Genomic DNA, 19,357 nt, shown 5'->3' with positions numbered 1-19,357 from the left:
TACACAAAGGAGGAAATATCTTCATGTATAGCGTTTGCCGAATTAACATGTGGGCCCAAATAGTTTATATTTGCTATAGACAGTGTTTTACTAAGTTTATAAACTAAAAAAAGGAAGTCTGGGGATTCTCCACTGGTTTACCGTCAATAAAATGTCATTCATAAATTTAGTGTAAATGCTAAACAGTATGTTCAAACAGCTGGTAGATGTTGGCACTGACACATTTTACAAAAAAAACAACTTAATGTATTGAATTTAAAGCTGAATTTACAAGAAGGCAATAATGATTTTAAATATGCTGTAACAACGTTTTTCAAAGTTCTCGTTAGGTTTCTTCTCCCTCATCGACTCTTAAAATCACGCAATTTGTAAGGGGGTCTGGGGATATTGCGGTCACCAGTATAATCAGCGTGTTGCTAACATTGGCAGGTTAAGAGAGCCCAAACGCTACTTTGCATTACAGTGAATCACATGAAAATCAGGCAGTGTGTAATCCAGTCTGCCTCTTGTGGCTCCTTCCTCTTCTTCTTGTTTTGACATCAGTTGAGTAGCCTTCAATGTGGCCCAGGATACATGTGCGTACACACTGCTAAAGAATGTGGTCACATGCATCCCATCCCAACTCTGAATGTGGTGAGCGAGCAGATCTCAGACACGTCCTCAATGTGTCCTGGGGGTGTTCACACCTGTCCACTTTTGACTGGATTACTCAGGACGCATGTTGATATTAAATGTGAACAGCCTCATAGAGAAGCAACGACAAGAATGATGAGTAATAGTGGAAAGCATTGATCGTTTACCTGTTCCTCTTCTCCACCTCCTCCACCAGCTCATCAGTGGAAAACTGCCCTCTGACCACCATGATCAGGTTCTTAATGACGTCCTCAGCACAGTCCACATCCAGCAGGCCACCTATCACCACCGGTAAACGACTAGGGTTCACCTGAAAACAAGTGCGACAAATTCTAAATGAAGACGTCAACATGGAGCTAAAAAAGACGCAGACTAAGTAATAATAACCAGGTATTAAGTCTCAGCCGTTGTCTTGATCTTACTTTCTGTACGTAGATTTCAATGTACTTCTGTAGATTGTTGCGGTAGAGATAGAGCACCAGATCATGGACGAAGTCAAAGCGATCACACACGATGATAAGAGGAAGCTGGTCTGTTAGCTTGGCCTCCTACAGACGGAAAAAAACCACGAGATTAAATGGATAATCACAAAATTGCTGCTGAATGATAAAATCATTAACACTCAGGATCTTTTTTACCTTGAGGAAGTTTTTCACCCTCTCCGAGTCGTAGCAGTTGCTCTCTCGACAGATCCTCTCCACTTCTTTGATCTGGCCCGTTTTACAGGCAGCCTGGATGTACTTAAAGTGAACGTCGGGCTCCTGGCTGAAATTCACAATCGACCCAAGGAAGTAAAACAAGCCTTGGATAGAGATGGCAGGGGAGAAACAACACAAAGGTCAGCTCAGTCTTTGTTCACTTAAATGGGCAATTTTACCATTTTTGGACAGCCTTTAACTTTGCTCTCGCTCAGCCATCCTCTGCAAAACTAGGAGAGGGAGCCAAGATGGCGTCTGTATAACACATCTGTCGTGGTGTCTCCCAGACATTCGGCTCCAAACTATGGATTTTTAACTTTTAAGAAACAGGCTTAGCCCAAGGCTAACAAAGTAGCCTAGCATAGAACGTAAACATGATGCAGATTGTTACGTTATGTTACATTTCACTGGCCAATTGCTTCAGGAAGAGGTTCAGGACACAGCCCGGTCTTACACAATTAGTAAAGGTGATCATAATGTTGAGAATTGGGAAATTTCTGATTATTGATTTTTCTGCATTGAAACATAATCTTTCCAGCGAAAATCTCAATGCATCCAAGTACTGATTTTTTTTCCTCCACCCCTATTGAACACATCATATTGCTTTAATCCAACATGCACCAAGTAAGCACTCATGTGTGACACCTACCCTCATAACTCTTGAAGGACTCAAAGAGCTCCACTAACGACTGAGTCCCCAGCTGCTCATGATACTTAGACGCTACCTGGACACACAGCTGCAGGTTCTGCCTAATGTTGGCCGACAGCATGGCCCTTAAACACTCCAGTGAGTCCTCTACTGACAAAGAGCCAAAGAAGTTCACCAGCCACTAAAAGGAGAATAAGAATAAGGACAAAAAGAAGCGAGGAAGTGAGACAGCAGCGCTCCTCAGAGAGCGATATTCACAGGTGTGACAAAGCATCCACAGGCATACCTCAGGGTTGAGCAGATGCGTGTGCACCACAGCTCGTTTGATATCATACAGATCGGTGTAGTGTTCGAGAGCTCTCTGCAGCAGACCCGCCTTCTCACACAGCTGAGCTACGTGGGCACGGTCATAATGGGTGAACATCTGGTTCCCCAGGATGGCATCTGCTACCTGAAAAAGTTCATTCACGCATGAACACACAAATCATGTTCAGTGTTATCACAGGTGAAGCTGCTTTCTGTAAATCAGGACAGGCACTGCAGTCTGGATGTTCACCTGGGGGGCGTGTATAAGGTTCATCTCGAGCAGACGTGTCTGTAAGTGTCCTTCGGCGGGTCGGTTGTTCTTTAGAGCATCCAACAGGAAGGAGGTGCACTGCTGGATCAGGTTGCCCTCCATGAACACATCTACGATCTACCAAAGGGCAGGAGAAATAAAAACAAAGAACAAAAGTAAGGAAAAAAAGTTTTTTGTATTCCTACCAGCATTGAATCCTGATTTGAGTTAGCGTGCATGCTGAGATTAGAGTCACACACTATTAATAATCACAAGCGCAGTAGCCAGATGTTTGTACTATTCATATTAACAACATCTGTGGAGTACACAGGGCGCGCGTTAGAAGCATCAAGTCATCACAATCTCTGTTTGAGATTTGTTCTGCGCAGAGTGGTGATGTGGCTTTAAAAGGAGGAGGGGGTCACTGACTCAGTGAATTCCTGACATTGCTGCCACATCTGGAATAACAAAGATTGGAGGCTCCCACACTGGGCACTTTGTGTGTTTGCGTGCATGTGTGAGGGTAAACGTGCAGATTTTGAGTGAGTGAGGTGGTCATGTTTGTGTGGGAGTGTCACCTGGTTGATGTTGGCCAGCGGCTCCTCGTCTTGGACCAGCATCTGGGCAAACTGCAGGCCCTGGTCTGGGTTGACACGCATCACATTTCTCAGCAAGAACACCCAGTCAGGGGTGTAGCCCACCTGCAAAAATACATATAAATGCAATTCTCAACTTAGTAATAGTGAATTCACATAAACACAGTAATAGACACCTAGTTTATTATTCTCTACTCATTAAGCAAACTGTCAAATTTACAATAAACGTTCTAGCACAATATGTTTCCATCCAAAATGTTCACGGATGGGTAATGTTTTAAAGTCTTATTCACATTATGTTTAGTCACATTCACCAACTTTAAACAAGGGAATAAAAAAGGATAAGTTTACCTTTTTAGCATACAGCACTATCTTTTGAAATTGGCCAGTCTCAGCGAAGCACTGGATGACCTTGTTGGGGACGTTAGCTCTGAGGTACACACTAAGAGCGAGGGTGGGATCAGAGGCCTTCACCAGGTCTCCCAGCTCCTCTGAGCACTCCAGCTACAACACATACACAATCACAGGTACCAGTTGTGAGTCAATGATCGTTGCTTAGATGACATGACGGGTAAAACATCATTTTTAAACACCAGCCCTACCTTGTCCTCCTTCAGCCATTTCTCCAGCAGTTGCTTGCGGCCCTGCTGCAGGACAGGCCTGCACAGCTCCAGAGACTCAAACTTGTTGAGCTGGCCCTGGTCCAGCAGAATACCAAAGTACTGCAACAGTGGAGAGGCCTGACCTGGCTGGGCCGGGACACTCTGAAACTTACGGATGGTCTCTGCCGTCCGGAGGATGCCCTGAGGGGAGGAAAGATCGGGATGAATGGAGGAATTATGGGAGCAGAAAAAGTGAAAGAGTATTTGGATTAAGTCTTTTGAACTAGAATTTCATATTTACTGCAGCATGATAATATACAACTCCTTGGACAAATATCTTTATGACATCATTGGGACACTGAATCACAGTGGGTGTAGCTGGTATAGTTTTTAAATCATCAGTAGAAGAATACTCTGTATTCACTGTTTTTGATATTTTGCCAATGCACCTGCGGCGTATCAGGATGTGCAAAGACTACATAAAGGTTTACCTTGGGAGCTGATGCAGCAACCTTTGCAGCCTCCGAATAACTTCCCTGGGCGAACAGGGTGTTGAACTTCCTGGCAAACACCTCCTCCGCCCCAGCGAGGTTTGACCTCACAGCCATCCTCAAGGCGAGATCAGGGTTCTGCAGGACGTTGGTGGCGTAGTTGACAATGTTTTCCTCTTCGACGCACACTGACAAGACCTAGAAACAAAAGAGTAGATGAACATATTCAGTAGATGAGGTCATTACTTTAGATTACTTACTTCCCGTTTACTGCTAGTTTCCCACCTGTCCCTTCTTGTTGACCCCAATGATTCCCGAGGTGGCTTCATGAGGAGCCGTCACAAAGATGGTCTCTGCACTGATTCGGTTCATGTAGATACACACTCCAGACTCCAGGTCGTACAGGTGAATGTAACCGTACTTTGTGATCAAGTATATGACACCGTGCTTGTTACCGATCTGAGGAGAACGACCAGAGGGAGAGAGAATTTAAGCATTCAGCAGTCGACTTAAGTTTACTTAAAACTAATGAGTTGTAGGGGTCTTTTCTTACCTGCATAGCTACAGGAAAATCTGTCTGGGCCTCTGGAGGGAAAAACACATCCACTGCTTTCTTAGCAAATGGCTGGTTTCCTGCAGCTGGCTGACCGACTTCAATGATGTGCAACTGGAAGATGAAAGCCCACACGATCACAGAAATGACCACAGTGAAGTAAATATGGACATGAAGAACAACAGAAGGGAGTCCCTGCACTTAAAAGGAACAGTCTGGGCTTTTTGAAGTGGGGTTGTATGAGGTACCTTTTCATAGTCAGTCTATTACCAGCAGTAGATGGCAGTTGACACAGTTTTAGAGAAGCAGCAGTAGTACCGCTGCAGAAAGCAAAGCAGTAGTCCATTATATTTAGTAAATTTTCACGACTTTACCTTGTCGTAGACAGGGTTTGTTCCCCTATTTTTTTTGGTGGGCCTTTTTTCAGGTGGCTAAAATGCATTTTGCTGCTGCCCCCATCCGCAGCACTACACTGTCTAGCTTCCTACATCGGCAGTCCTGCTGCTTCTCAAAAGTAGGGGTGTGTCGACCACCATCTACTTGGGGTGATACCCTGACTTTGGACACAGCACCTCATAGGACCTGACTTTTCAGTCAGTTTTCTGCCTTTCTTGATGTCAACAAGCATAAAGGCTGACTTTCTGTGCCATTCCTTCTTCAGAGACTAAATACACTGATAACATCATAAGTGAATCCTTGAGTACTATCTGGGGGCCCTCACCTTTCCTCCAGCCTGCGAGCGCACAGCAAAGCAGAAGAGGGTGGAGGGTTTGGCATTTCCCTCCACTTTGAACTCCCCGAAGGCAGCAGCGTGGCCCTCGATGGGCTGGGACACTTTCCTGTCGACAGAATACAGCTGCATCGCCCCAACCACGCGGTTTTGCTGCAGGACAAAGAGTTGTTAAACACGATTAGAGAAAATGATCTCAGTGTGGACTTTTGCTAATTCCTTTCAGAGATTTCAATCGTGCACGTCAGCTGCATGCGGCACGACTACACATGTTCTCGAGTGTTTCATACCTGTGCAGAAATCCCGATCAGCAGCAGCCACTTCTGTTGTTCATCAGTTCTGTAGTTGATGATCTGACATCCCGCCAGACTGGCGTGCCGGTCGAACACTTTGGTCGGTTGGGAATCCCCCTCCATGCTCCAGTGGTAGACAGCCGAATCCGTCACCAGCGCAACAGTATTTACCGATATCCACTTCCAGAACATGACCTCCTCCGTCATCGTGTGAGCCTTCACCTTACTCTTCATCTCGATGTTGAAGATCTGCAGTGTCTTGGCAGCTGGGGAACGGAGGGAACAAGTGAGACAGGATGAGAGAGCTAGCAAAGGATTTAAAAGTGGAGATGGTGAAAGTAAACTTCATGGTAATTTATTACCTCGATTATAATAAATACATGATATCTCATTACAAAATATCATGTATTTACTGCCTGTACGGCATTTAATAACTATGACCGCTTACAGACCGTATTACATTTTCTTCTAATCTCTGTTCTGTTTGCGTATTAAAAGAAAAGAAGAACACATACTGTAACTCATGTTGGTGCCTCTTGTCCCAGACTACAGTCTCACTGGCCAACCATAAAACTTGATTTAAGAGGACAGCTCACAACTGCACACAGTGTGGAAGTGTTGTTCCAAACATAAAGAGTGGAGAGCTGATTTTCTGAAATGTAGTCTTGTATCTACAGCCCATTCAGTTTACCCAAATTATAAAAAAACATTTACTCACCTACACCTTGTTATCTAGCCACACATACTGGAGATGTTTGGTTTTATTTGCGCAGGTTAGAAGATATCTCTTTCTGAGATTCCTCAACACAATACAGTTGAGAGGAATTTTGTTTGTGGAGCTTACAGCCACGAAAAATAACTATATAAATGTAAGAAACAATGTAGCTGTTACTATGAATGATTTACAAACCTCTATATGAACAGGCTCCAATGGACGTACTTTTGAACTAATAGGATTGCTCTGTATTGGGAGTACTTACTCAGAGAAGGAAGCTTTTGGCAGCACGTTCTGTGGATTATTTAGACTAGCAGAGACATCGATTCTCTATAGAGGTGGTGGTGCTGAATTTTAAATGTAACTATTGCAGTTCATCGCTGTGAGCGCCACAAACAAAATGCTCTTATTACCTGCACTTCAGTAGAGAATGAGCGGAAAGACACAAATATCTTAAAACCTGGGAAAATAAAAACTATGTGCACAGCTAGAGGACAGAGAAAGTCTGTTTTTTGTCATTCTGGTTAAGAGTGTTTTATAGGCCAAGGAAGCACCACCCTGCACACAGTAACCTGGCTAACACTTACTGGGTGCAACTGTACTCTGCCTAAAGAGAGCAGACAGCAGCTTTACAGGGACAATTCACCCAAAGATTAAAAAAACAAACAAAAGAGAGCCACATCTATCCTCTTACGTGTATTGCCATTTATCTGTCTAGAACGTTTTGCTGCAAGCTATCAAGTTTTGGAGATATCGACCGTAGAGATGTGTGCCTTTTCTCTACCGACCTACACCTTATCACAGAAGGAAACGTACATCTCCTCAAGGACGAGAGGCTCGTGCTCGGGGATTCGGAAAGAAAACAGTCCCTACATGAAACTGCTCACAACAAGGTCGGTGGATTATCTTGAGCTACCAGATAACCAAAGTTTTGTGGCGCTTTGTGCACCACAAGTTGAGTGCAAAGTACTTCCACTGCATTCAAGAGAAGACACGATATATTATCTCCAAAACTTGGCGACTCACACCAAAAAGGTCTACATAAATAACTAGCACCACAGTACGAGGACGAAATATGCTTTTTACATTTTGGGGTGAACCTTCCAAACTTCTCGATTCTTCGGGTTTGAGCCCGAATAACCTTTATGAGCTTTAGAATAGACCCGGTAACAACATCCATTTACCGGTAAAGTCACAAAGTAAACAAACAGGTGAGGTAATGCATGATTCATGTGAATATTGAAGATGTTATAGTTATAATGATACATCAATGGCCTCCCTTATACGCAGTAAGGATCTGAATGTTGATGGCTGATGGCACACGCTCACACAGGCGTGCAAAGACACAAACGCTGCCCCGACTCCTTTTAGTGTGTAATATGTGATGATGCATACCACACATACACTCTACCAGCACACAAACAAGTCATGCTAACACACGTATAGTTCTCATAAAAGTACAGTGAAGTGGCAGCAGGTTAGGTGAGAGTAAGGGGTGTGATACTGAGGCAAGAGAAGTCATTTCTAAACAGCTGTCTGTCTTTTGATTGATCGGGGATCAAAATAGCGCTGCGTACTTGGGAGGGGTTTGTGGAAAGCTTTTATGAGAGAGACATGGCTACTGTGTCATCACAACAGAGTGCCAGACGGGTAGACAGACGGAAAGCAACTCACCGTCTGAGAAATGACAGAAAGCAAGGGAGAAAAAAGCAAAGTGTCAATCAGGTAAGAATGAGAAGACACAGACAGACCAGAGGGAAAAGGGCAATCAGGGTCATATTATCCTCAGAGGGAGAGAGAGAAGCATTACAGGCAAATCATCCTGATCAGCGCTTGTGTTTGTGCTCTAAGGGCAAGATTCAGTGGCATAAAATCAATCAGCACAACCAATTTAGTACATTCAGGCAATAGAAGTGAGTGCACTCTACATATTTACAGCATTGACGGAGCATTAGTCATTGTATGACCAGAGGCATTCCCACAGCAATGCTAGTGGATGGCTAAATCTGTTCAAACTAATAACAAATAAATAGTATCAATGCCATGCAGACTTCACTCTGGGAAATTAAACAGCCATAATAACCTCAGCTCTTGGTATAAAGCCACTAATAATACCAGCACTGCCAGCAACTGTTTATTTCTCTCACAACGAATATGGCAATGCCTGAATGTGTCGTCCTGTGTCTCAACATATTTACATAGTCTTACCTTTCAGGGCGATGACTTTGCTGGCGGGGTTCATGATGGCACTGTCGGCAGAGATCGGCCTCCTGATTGGGTTGGTGGGGTCGGACATGTCCACGATCACCACCTGGTTCTGCTCACCCACCTTCTCTCTGATGCAGATGAACTTGTCCGACTCCATGGTCAGATAGCTGAACCCAATGTTGGCTGGGTTCACGCCCATGTTCTGCAACTGGAAACATTAAAACAACAAAAATAATGTTGTTAATGTGTCAATAATTATAACTTAGTAACTGGTTTATTTAATAATGACGATGGACACAGTGTACTAGCTGCCTGTGGGAAGTAGCTCAGGTGGTCATGGAGTTAAGTGGCCCGTAAATTAGCTGAGCGAATGGGGGGAGGTCACCGCGGGCAACGGGGCGAACTCAACCGGCGTCCCAGGGAACGCTGCTGGACACCAGAGTGAGACTAAACACAGTCTCTGAGACCATCCGATTCCAGTTTACCAAGGATAGACTATGGTGGTGATTTACAAGAATAAAACTCTAGGGATGAGAAGACACAGCACCCTCACATCTGTTAGCTTAGCTTAGCATAAAGCTTGAAAGCAAGAGGGAGGAGCTAGCTTATATTATTCCAACAGTAAGAGAATCCATGTAGCAGCTTTGATGTTTTGTTGTTGTTGTTTTAAACTCTAATCTAATATACTGCAAATAAATCACAATCTATTTATCATTAGTTACAGATGCTTCCAAGGTGGTGTGATAGTTGTTGACAAAAACTTGGATAAACTCTTAAAAAAACATCCAAGTATCTGCTTATAACTACATTATAGTAATTTAAAGGGTGCTACAATAAACATAAAGCTGTAAAAACATTGGAAAGGATGACCTATGAGCTAAGGTTTTGATGGCGGTCAAACCAAAACATGTTAACTTATTAAAAGCATGGAAGACTTCTCTTTTATAATGTGTAGACAGTTTCCTACGTTTGGACTAAAAGTAAAACAAGAAGGCAGTATTCCAACTTCATTGAGTCGAGGACCTCGGAAAGAGTCGTGTCTCTTTCACGGCAACAAAAAAAAAATGCAGTGGGAAAATATATTCAGCACCAGCTGACATTTGCCTTGCAGGGGGGAAAAAAAGCAGCAAGTAGCGGACCAAAATGGTGTTTTTCGATTAAAATAGCAGCAGGTCTGCTCCAGTTTTCCAGGGATACTCTTAAAGGTTGTTTTCCAGACAGGCGGTCTGGTGGTACAAGGAGCCAGAGAACAAGCGTGGGCACACAGCGGACAACAGGACGTTAACTCAACAGAGCTTTATTTTACACTCTTATTATAGCTGCTAATAGTCTCCTGAAGTTACTGAAGAATTTTGATCTTAGATGACAGATTTCTTTTTTTTCCCATTCACTGCCATTATTGTGACCATCATCATGTTGAGATTTCACTGAAGTACAGCATTACTTTAGTTCAGCAGGGCCTGTAATTGAACCCTGACACTGCAGTTAATTCCCTATGTAAGCAACCAGCTGTGAACAAGTTTAATTATCAGTAGATTATTCAGCCTTAACCAAAATCCCCGATAGAGATCCACCAAAACTAAGAATAAATTAGATTTTTTTTTTAATAAACCACCGTCAGCTAATCAGATTCATTATTCAGTATATTTACTTTTCTAATGAGAAGAAGTCCCAACGCTAAAGAGCTGATGTCGATTCCTGCTGTGTCAAATCTTATCAGAACTAAATCCCATGAAAAACACTCCACCAAGGTTAACAGCTGAACAGAGGAATGATTGTGCACATTGTCAAACTAACTGTGAACTGAGAGGACAGACCAAAACACGCTCTCTCCCTCTGATGACTGAACTGACTGCATTATGCAGTCTGAGGCAAGCGGAAAGGAATCCTTATGCTCATCACAAGGACTGCACTATCCCGCAGTTGGCTGGTAGAGCCGGACAACAAATCATGACCGCTGAGCCATTTAAATCATGTCATCTACAAAACAGGAAGGATGTAGCGCTCATCAGTCGGGGGTGGAAGAGGGGATCCAACGAGAGAAGCAAAGTTCTTTCATTAATTACATCCCAGAAATAGCATTTTTAGATTTTCCATTACACTACACACGGAAGATCATTTAAAGCTGAACTAATCAATATTTATTTATATTGACAGTGGATCAAATCACTGTTTTTAATGTGTGAGGAGTCTTCAGTAACGAACCCGCAGAGAATTATCACCAAACTCTGCAGTTCCTCTAATGTCGGGATCAGACAACACGAGTTCAGGCCAACGTTGGGAATGACGAACGGAAGTGTAGCGTAAAATAACTGAAGAACAGTGACGTTGCATCTCAGATGCTCCACAACAACCCGGCAAAAAGTCTAGCATGTCAGAATTTTTTGTATCTTAAGAAAAATGAAACTACGTGTTCCTCTACGTTGACCAACAGGATGACAGAGTGCTCCGACGCTTATATGTAAACATGGCGAAGAGGAAGAAGGATGCTGCTGTCAGGTGGAACAGTGAAGTAGAGGAACGACTCGTTGAGCTGTGGCAACAATACCCCTGCCTTTTTGATATTTCCGAACCTGTGATTGCTTAATCTGACTTGACTCGCATTGCTGTCTGCTATTGGCCTTTCAGTAATTATGATTACATTCACCAACAGCAGTGGCCGATGTTTCTTATGAATAAACGCTAAAATGTTTTTCATTCATTTCTATGATCGAATTTGTACCTTTTTAAAGATGACTTTAAAACCGTTCAGTTATTTTTCGGAATGAAGACTTCTTTGTTTCCCTGGCACAAAAGGGGTAATAAATAACAACACTGAAAAAAGGGAGTTCATTGTATTGGTTTTATGACCGCTAGCTTTAAGCTAAATCACACTGCAGTGGTATGATCTTTACTGTCCACATGAATGAGTCTAAACAAGCAGAAACAAGAGATAAATGTGAAGAGTCGCTGCTTCTCTCTTGATTTTGTTGCACTTGAAACAGAAAATGTTTCGGATGTTTTGGACTGCCAAAATAAACAATTCTAAGACTTTGCCTCTGAGAACTGTGATGTGCATTTTGCACTTCTTTCTGACTTCCTATAGACCAACTGTTTATTCAAGAAAACAGCTTCTACTGTAGGTTAATTGATACTGAAAATAATAATTTGTTGCAGCTTTGCACCATTTTGGTTGTTTTATATAGGATGTTATATACATTAATCATACTTAAATAGATATAAATATAAGAAGATATCCTTATTAATATTGTAATAATGATTTCAATCATACCACTCAGCCACAACTCAATGTACACTTGGAGTCTGTGAAGTTGTGGGGACGTGCAAGATAAAGGCCTCTTACAAAAGGCCACAGAGAAGACCTGAGGGAGGATTAGAGCCATATGCTGCATCTCCTCAAGACTGCCAAAACTATCTCTGGGAGGAGTTGGGGGGGGGGAACCACAATAAAGATAGTCGGGGGAGAAGATAAGGACAGGAGTGAAAGGAAGAGCTGGAGACACAGTCCAGCATCCTGCTAAAAAACGAAGGGAGGGCGGGTGTTGGCAGAGAACCAGTGTGAAGAAGAAAAGCCAGGGTGATAAATGTACCTTTTCTGAGGAATGAAGAAGGAGGGATGAGTGCTAGGTCTGTACAGTGCAGTTCCAGTAACACAGGCCTTTGGCTATATACGGTTCAGGGTGGGGCAACTGACTCACCGGAAGAAAACCCCCCACACTCCGTCTCAGTAGAACATTCCAGACTAAAATCACACTTAAACTACAACCTCCTGTTTCCAGTGACCCATAAACTACGTCCAGTAGTCCATTTTTCACATACACAGATTCCTAGTAGTCCTCTTGCCTAAACAGCTGAGATAAATAACCACAAAAACAGCATTACGATAACAAAGGCAGCCGAACTTCACTGATGATACAGCGTTGACGGTATTTGGTGAGTCATAGACTGGGTGGATGCATTGCTGAGACACTGACACGTTGCATCAGCAGATGAGGGTTTTTGGGTTCAGGAAGAGATAACACAAACAATTTAAACTGAGGAATGAAGCGAAAAGACGCGGAGGTGTTGCTATACGTAACCAGAAAAATCTTAAGGCTGCTCTTATTCATGTTTTATAGTAAAAACCTCAGCAAATGAATGAGCAAAAGCAGTGTTTCATAGTGTCTTTCAGCTCATTGTTTTGGTCTATTGTCAGCCTGCCAAGCTGAATAAACAGAGGACAGAGTTAGTGTGAGCTGGTGAACATATAGTGCAGCATTACGGAGGTAGTGAAGACCAAAACAGAGCTAAAAATATGAGATATGAACTCCAAATAAATGTTTGCCATTTAGCAAAGGTAATAATATTTCACTGTTGTGTTTAAGAGTTTGTATCCTACTGCCCACAAAGGGCCACAAAAAAAATCAATGTTGAGCTAATTAGTTGATTAATTGATTAGACAAGCAATAGAAAATTATTTTAAAAATCGACATAAGGATTTGATGCTTTTCTTTGTCATGTATCAAAGTAAACTCATTATCTTTCAATTGTGAACTCCTGGAAAAATCAATCATCGTCAGATTATGCAGAAATTGGCATTTTGTGCGATTTGGCACCCCTCAGTTTCAACACCACTGAAATAATAAATACAAATCCCAGGCCCATAACAACTTCAGACACAACTCACTATGATAAAATAATGTTATGTGTTGCAAACTTCATACTACACAGTGCAGAAACAAGTGACAGGGGGGCGGAGTGGCTCAAACAGAGTCACCATTCACCCTATTACAAGACACTGTACCCTCAAAATGATTCTGAAGCTGTTATTTTAAGGTTTAAAAAAAAGTTACATAATGTTGCTTTAATTAATCGTAAATGACAGTAACCGTTAGCTGCAGCCTGAAATCAGTAACTGCATCTTTAACTGTCTATGACTCATTTAACATAAAGCGCTGACACAATGTGCATATTGTGTGTATGTGTGTGAGCGACTGCTCTTTCGATGCATTCATGATGAAGTGTTGGTGACCAGCCACTGCTCACAGATGTGTTCTGGTAGACTGTTCTGTCATCCTGCTTCCTCTCCTGATGCGATTTGCAGGATTTAAATAGGGCCTGCTTACCTCATCTGCCTATCACATCCGTTGGTTTGACGCGGTGGCATCATTTCATCAGTACAGATAACAGCTGCACGCCAGGATGCTGTAAACAGCCGCAGAGCAGCAGGTTGGACTCTCCTAACTCAACTCGACAGGACCATGTTCGGGCGCTTCGGGGCTGCAGGACATTTTTGCACTTACACGAGCTGCTACAACACGTAGGCCGCTGCACTGACAGAGAGCAGCAGAGCCACATAAGCTGCAAATGACTCGCACTTCAGCACTTTCATAATTCGACAAACCATTCTCTGTCATTGTCTCCCTCCATCTTGCCACCAACACAATCCAACACAAGTTAAAACACAGTTTGGAGGCCATAGTGCTGTAGCCTACATTCAGCTCCACACATCCAACTAGGGCACTGATCCATTTGGTCAATTAATGACACACTTTGACACCCTCATACGCAGTGTGGACCTTGGATCATAAATCATACTAAAGCAAACAAGCAGGGAGGACAAAGAGTAATGATGGAGGCAGACGCTACCACACAGCTCAGCGTTAATGACAGTGTAAGGTAGGCAGGCGAGCAAAAGCTACTGGTGTGGAGGCAGAAAATGAGCTGAATCTCTCACAGGTTAAACAACAGCTCCGAGATCCAGGCTTCAGCCTCCACGTCTGCATTTAACACCAGAGCTGCGTTAAAGGACAAGTTCACCTAAAAATGACAATTCTGAGCATCATCTACTCATGTGCTGATGGGAAGTTGGGTGAAGTTTCGTAGTCAACAAAACATTTCTGGAGCGTCACAGTAAAAAAGCATTGCAGCATTCTCCTAAATATCTGAAGTAGATGGCGACTTGTTTTAAAACGTTAAAAAACAGAACATTAAATGGTCCATACAGCTGGTCCGGTGTAATCAAAGTCCCTGGAAGCCCTGAGATCCCACATTGATTTGAAAAGAAGCTATTTTTCAGTCAAAATCGTCAATGTAGCTGCTAAGCTAAAAGAGTTAGCGCAGGACTGATCTGAAGTGGTCGCAAAATAGAGCAATTTTATTGGGTGTTTTTTGTTTTTGCTGCAATGATGTTTTGCTGTGAAGCTCCAGAATACTTCTGTGGACTATGAAACTTCACCTGACTTTCCATCGACATAAGGGTGAGTAGACAAAGACTGAATTTTCATTTTTAGGTCAACTCTGATTGAAACAACCAAGATATCTGGAGCATTTGGTTTGCTCTTTATCTCTTTCAAACCGCTGGCTCAACAGGCTGGTACCTCTTTGTGTAGCCAGGTCGATGTTACGCTCCTGAACCCCGGCCCAGACTACAAACACAGAGCTGTAAATACCAGGCCACGAAAAAAAAAAGCTAAACAACTTGAGGCCCAAAGTCCTGGGATTGCAAATTCCAAGCATTTTTCACTCTGCTGGAGCCACCTAGATTCACAGAGGGATACGACTAGGGCAGAGCTGGGATTTCACGGTAGTGGTGGAACGTAGAGCAGTCTGCTGCTTATCACTGTCTCAAGGCGAGATTTTCTTAGGAGATGTGGGGAAAGGTATGTGCTGTTTGAACTAATAACCCAGACGTTGCCAGGTACTTCACTGCTCTCCATCAGCGTGCAGCAGTCGTGTCATTGAGGAGAGGAGCCTGGTGGCCTGCGAGCTCTCTTAGCCAGCACAGTTTTTTTGGTGGATAAAGGATCTTTGGCCGACGAAAGTGGGGCTACTGGCCAGAGGAAGGGAGCAGAGAGACAGAGGGGGGTGGGGGCTTTTTTTTTTTTTCTAGTGAAAGGCCATTTCACTGCCTGCTGTTACCATAACAACAGGCTACAGAGGAGGGGAGGTGGAGGGGTGCGTCACAAAGTTTCTCTTTTGGCTGCAAGACACCAAAGCACCGGGTCTGCCGTGGGACAATGATTATCAGAGTCCAAACCGGAGGGGAAAAAGGGGGCCATGGTGGAAACAGTTCCTCACAGACGACCACATAGCTGGCTGTTTGTTTTCATTTCTTAAAGAGGCATTTTAGGTTGTTTTTTTCCTTCCACCAAGAGACTGCCAACCAAACACTACAGGCCCTTTGCTCCTCTGTGATGTTGATCATTTCGAAGCTGCACAGATGCTCCTCTGGCACGAAAACACCACAAGTCGAGCTGGGAGACACACCAAATCAATATAATGCTGATGCTGTCATATGAAGCTAGATTTCATGTGGGATTTTGGTTATTGCAATAAAGATCTCGCTCACATAATGTGGTTTTCTGGCCTTTAGTGCTGCATCACAGCTAAGAGATGCAGTTTTTTCTGATTTTTTTCCCACTGCTGTGAGTGAGTGAGTGCAACATAAATGCATCTACACACCTACTCTAAACATAACACCTCGCTCAGCATGACAGTATCAATACATTGTGGTGTTTTTAAGTCAGTAACGCACTGGCCGGTGCTGGTGTTGTTGTTGGAGTGTGTTGCTGCAGGACATGACAACAACATGGTAGCCACAAAGCTTGAGTGCAAGTGCCATTCAGGGCTCAGTTACAATGTAACCACCAACAGCTGAGCTCAGTTGTCTGCAACAACAACACAAAAAAAAAGTGTCAAAACACCGCAGTTTGCATCGGCGCGGATTGAAAATGACAGCAGCGTTTTTCCACTTGAAGGGAAAAACTGCGGCGTATCCACACACACACGCACCGGTCCGCATTGGAGCTGTATCCGATCTGACTGGTCAATTTTTTACAAGTCATCATCTGCCCGGCAGGAGAAAACTAGGCCTGTAGCTATATTGAGCACCACCCTGCAGCCCTATTTCAGATACCATTTAAATGCGACATGTGCCGTGTGAGTGCGGATCTACATGGGCGAGGAGCTGCGCAAAAAGAAAGGAGCTGGAGATCATTTTAGGGCTTTTTTCTCTGCGGTGTGCTTACCTGCAGATGTTCCTGAAATCGTATCGGCAGTATCTGAGCCATTTCTGGAGGATTTCTCTTTCAGAAGAATCCGAGAAGAAGGAAAGGGGAAGGGGACAGCAGGAGGAATAAAGGTGTTCTTGTTCTGTTTGTGCCCTAAACGTCCCCAAAAGTCAAATACGATGGGCAGTAGTAGGTAGTCTGGGCGGCTGGCGTTGGTATCACACGAATCCAGTGACTGCTCCCATTCAGCAGCCCCCCTACACCAGTCCTGAATCAAAAACTCCGCACCTCCGCGAAGAAAACTAGTCCACTCCAACTACTACTGACTGAGCCGCGTGCGTCAACCAGTTCCTCCGCGGGCCATGTAAGGATACGGGGCTGTCCTAAGAAAATCCGCGCCGAGTTATTGTAAGTGATGACTTCGCACGAGCAGTCCGTGTCGTGGGTTTTAGTTTTCTCAGAGCTGTCAAGCGGTCGGATGTGCACTTTGTACCCCTCCGCCGCAACCCCTTCCCCCTTCCTTTCCACCAACTTCGAAATCAGGGCTCGTGACAAGCGCCCCACCTTTGCATGATTTCTACAAAATCACACACACACACACACACACACACACACACACCATCCCCCCAAAAAATAGTGTGTTGCATGGATGACGCATAGATTTGTACCAGATAAAAATGCTGACGTATCAAAGTGTTTTTCCAAGGAGCTGCACCTTTTCTTCCTCTTCTCATCATCATCTTTTCATTACCCCTGGTGAGCAGCAGGTTGTGCACAACTGAGGAAATACACAGTGGAATAAGTTTAAAACATTATTTCTGTCACGCATCTCACTAAATTTGTCATGGACACATTTTTGCTCAGGGAGAGAATGGGAAGCAGTCTGAAAATTCAGTATTAAGTTTAAAGGCATTTAAAACCTTAAAGGATAAGTTCACCCCAAAATAAAACATCCAGTTTTTACCTACTCTCCTCGATGCTGATGGAGAGTCAGGTGAAGTTTCTTATTCCACGAAACATTTCTGGAGCTTCTCAGCAAAACAGTGTTGCAGCATTCTCCTAAACGACTGAAGTAGATGGGGACTTGTTTTACACCTTCAACGCATGGTTGAGCTCATGCTAACACTTTTAGCTTAGTAGCTACTGCGAAGAGTTTGGCTTTGAAGGCTGAAAAAAAGATCTTTTAAATCAATTGTCTTGGGGCTTCTGGGGACTTGGGTTACACCGAACAAGCTGTACACATGCAGCCATTTTATTTATTTTTTGTTTTTGTTTGTTTGTTTGTTAGACACAAGTCCCCACTGGATAGTAGGATGCATCAACGCTGTTTTGCTGTGAAGCTCCAGAAACGTTTTGTGGACTAAGAAACTTCACCTGACTTTCGATCAGCATGGGGACGAGTAGATAATGACTGAATGTATTTAAATGTAGCTTTTAGCTGTCACTTTGCGGTTGTTGATGAAAGTACTTCCTTCCTAAAATAAAAGTCCTATGACACTACTGAGTCAGTATTACATCCAGGATGTGGACAGCGGAGACATCCTCAGGTTGTTGCTGCTCTAAAGGATCTGACTCACACATGATAATTTAAACTTCCTCAACTGATAATTGTGATTAAGTTTAATATGGAAGGAAATAATTACGTGCTACTTGATCCTATCAATACACTGACGAGTTAAGAACAAAAACTCATCGTATTTACTGTTGATTTAAGTATTTTATATGGCTAATAAAGCAGCGTTTATGTTAAGATCTGTTACTTACCCATTGATGGACCAGTGACAATAGGTCTCCATGTTGTTATAGTTTATTCTATCTGTTATATAACCAAACTTTATAATGAAAATCTTTAACTTGGGGTCTTTGGGTTTGTAACTGAAAGGTCTTTGTTTCATGCTATCTCCCACCTTTCTCATTTCCTGTCATGTCTCTGCTCACACCTAATACCTGACACCTAATAAAGGCAAAAAAAAAAAAAGCAATAAAAAATAAAGGCAAAAACAACAACAACTTAAAATGGAATTCAAGTCAGTGAACAAATTTAAAAAAGACTTTATTGTTACAGTGATTCAGTAAGATGTGCACGCTGAGCTACAAACAACGCACTGTTGTTGGGGTCAAAATCCTGCATGTAGGCTTATAGAAATGTAACACAGACCAGGGGGCTAAAGTAAGGTGCTAATCTGTGGAAGTAGACTTGAAAGGAAAGAAAAAAGAGGTCAAGATCCTGACCTGAGATCAGTATTTCATCCTAACAGTGATCCTGGAACAGAGCAACGCAACGCCTTACACCCACCTGCCAAATTACACTGGCTCCAGGAAGTTATTTAGTGCTCATTTACACCACCTGCCTACATGCAAATACATGCAGCGACTGTTCACAGAGCCTGTATTGAAATATGATTAGACAGCTTGAAACTGCACTGCACATCACAGCCACTATTTGGCATGCTTTGCACTAAATTTTAAAGGCAGTTATTTCAAGTTGATAAGTTGTGACAGGAGAGCTGTTTGCCACATAATGGGCTGATACCACTGATCAGCCCATGATTGATAATGATGATTAAAATATAGATTTAACTCTGATATATAATGTTGATTTTTACGCTCTTGGAGTTAAATCATGCACAAGCGATTCTGCC

At 43.1% G+C, this 19,357-nt stretch overlaps 1 protein-coding gene across 3 annotated transcripts in view; it reads right to left on the bottom strand.

The window, feature by feature from the left end:
* Positions 1–17,080, bottom strand: part of cltcl1 (clathrin, heavy chain-like 1) — a 29,205-nt gene extending 12,125 nt beyond the window's left edge. For 2 of the 3 annotated variants that reach the window (XR_014623125.1, XM_084359779.1), the window contains exons 1-16: positions 16,734–17,079; positions 8,725–8,932; positions 5,799–6,067; positions 5,500–5,661; positions 4,779–4,892; positions 4,511–4,684; positions 4,226–4,423; positions 3,735–3,935; positions 3,484–3,636; positions 3,115–3,237; positions 2,537–2,674; positions 2,267–2,431; positions 1,981–2,161; positions 1,272–1,435; positions 1,056–1,181; positions 801–943 (exon numbers count right to left, since the gene is read on the bottom strand). Coding sequence is in view for 2 of the 3 variants with exons in the window: in XM_084359779.1 (XP_084215905.1) it covers positions 801–943; positions 1,056–1,181; positions 1,272–1,435; positions 1,981–2,161; positions 2,267–2,431; positions 2,537–2,674; positions 3,115–3,237; positions 3,484–3,636; positions 3,735–3,935; positions 4,226–4,423; positions 4,511–4,684; positions 4,779–4,892; positions 5,500–5,661; positions 5,799–6,067; positions 8,725–8,932; positions 16,734–16,775 (2,561 nt within the window). In the remaining variant the exon portion in view is untranslated. Of the gene's footprint in view, positions 1–800; positions 944–1,055; positions 1,182–1,271; positions 1,436–1,980; positions 2,162–2,266; positions 2,432–2,536; positions 2,675–3,114; positions 3,238–3,483; positions 3,637–3,734; positions 3,936–4,225; positions 4,424–4,510; positions 4,685–4,778; positions 4,893–5,499; positions 5,662–5,798; positions 6,068–8,724; positions 8,933–16,733 lie in introns of all 3 variants that reach the window. The other variant, XM_084359778.1, reaches the window with a different exon arrangement.
* Between the last annotated feature and the right edge of the window lie 2,277 nt (positions 17,081–19,357).

This window comes from Pagrus pagrus, assembly GCF_965226575.1.
Source record: "Pagrus pagrus genome assembly, chromosome: 8".
Lineage (NCBI taxonomy): Eukaryota > Metazoa > Chordata > Actinopteri > Spariformes > Sparidae > Pagrus > Pagrus pagrus.
The sequence above is the reverse complement of the archived record's forward strand: the minus strand, read 5'-3'. Positions and strand labels throughout refer to the sequence as shown.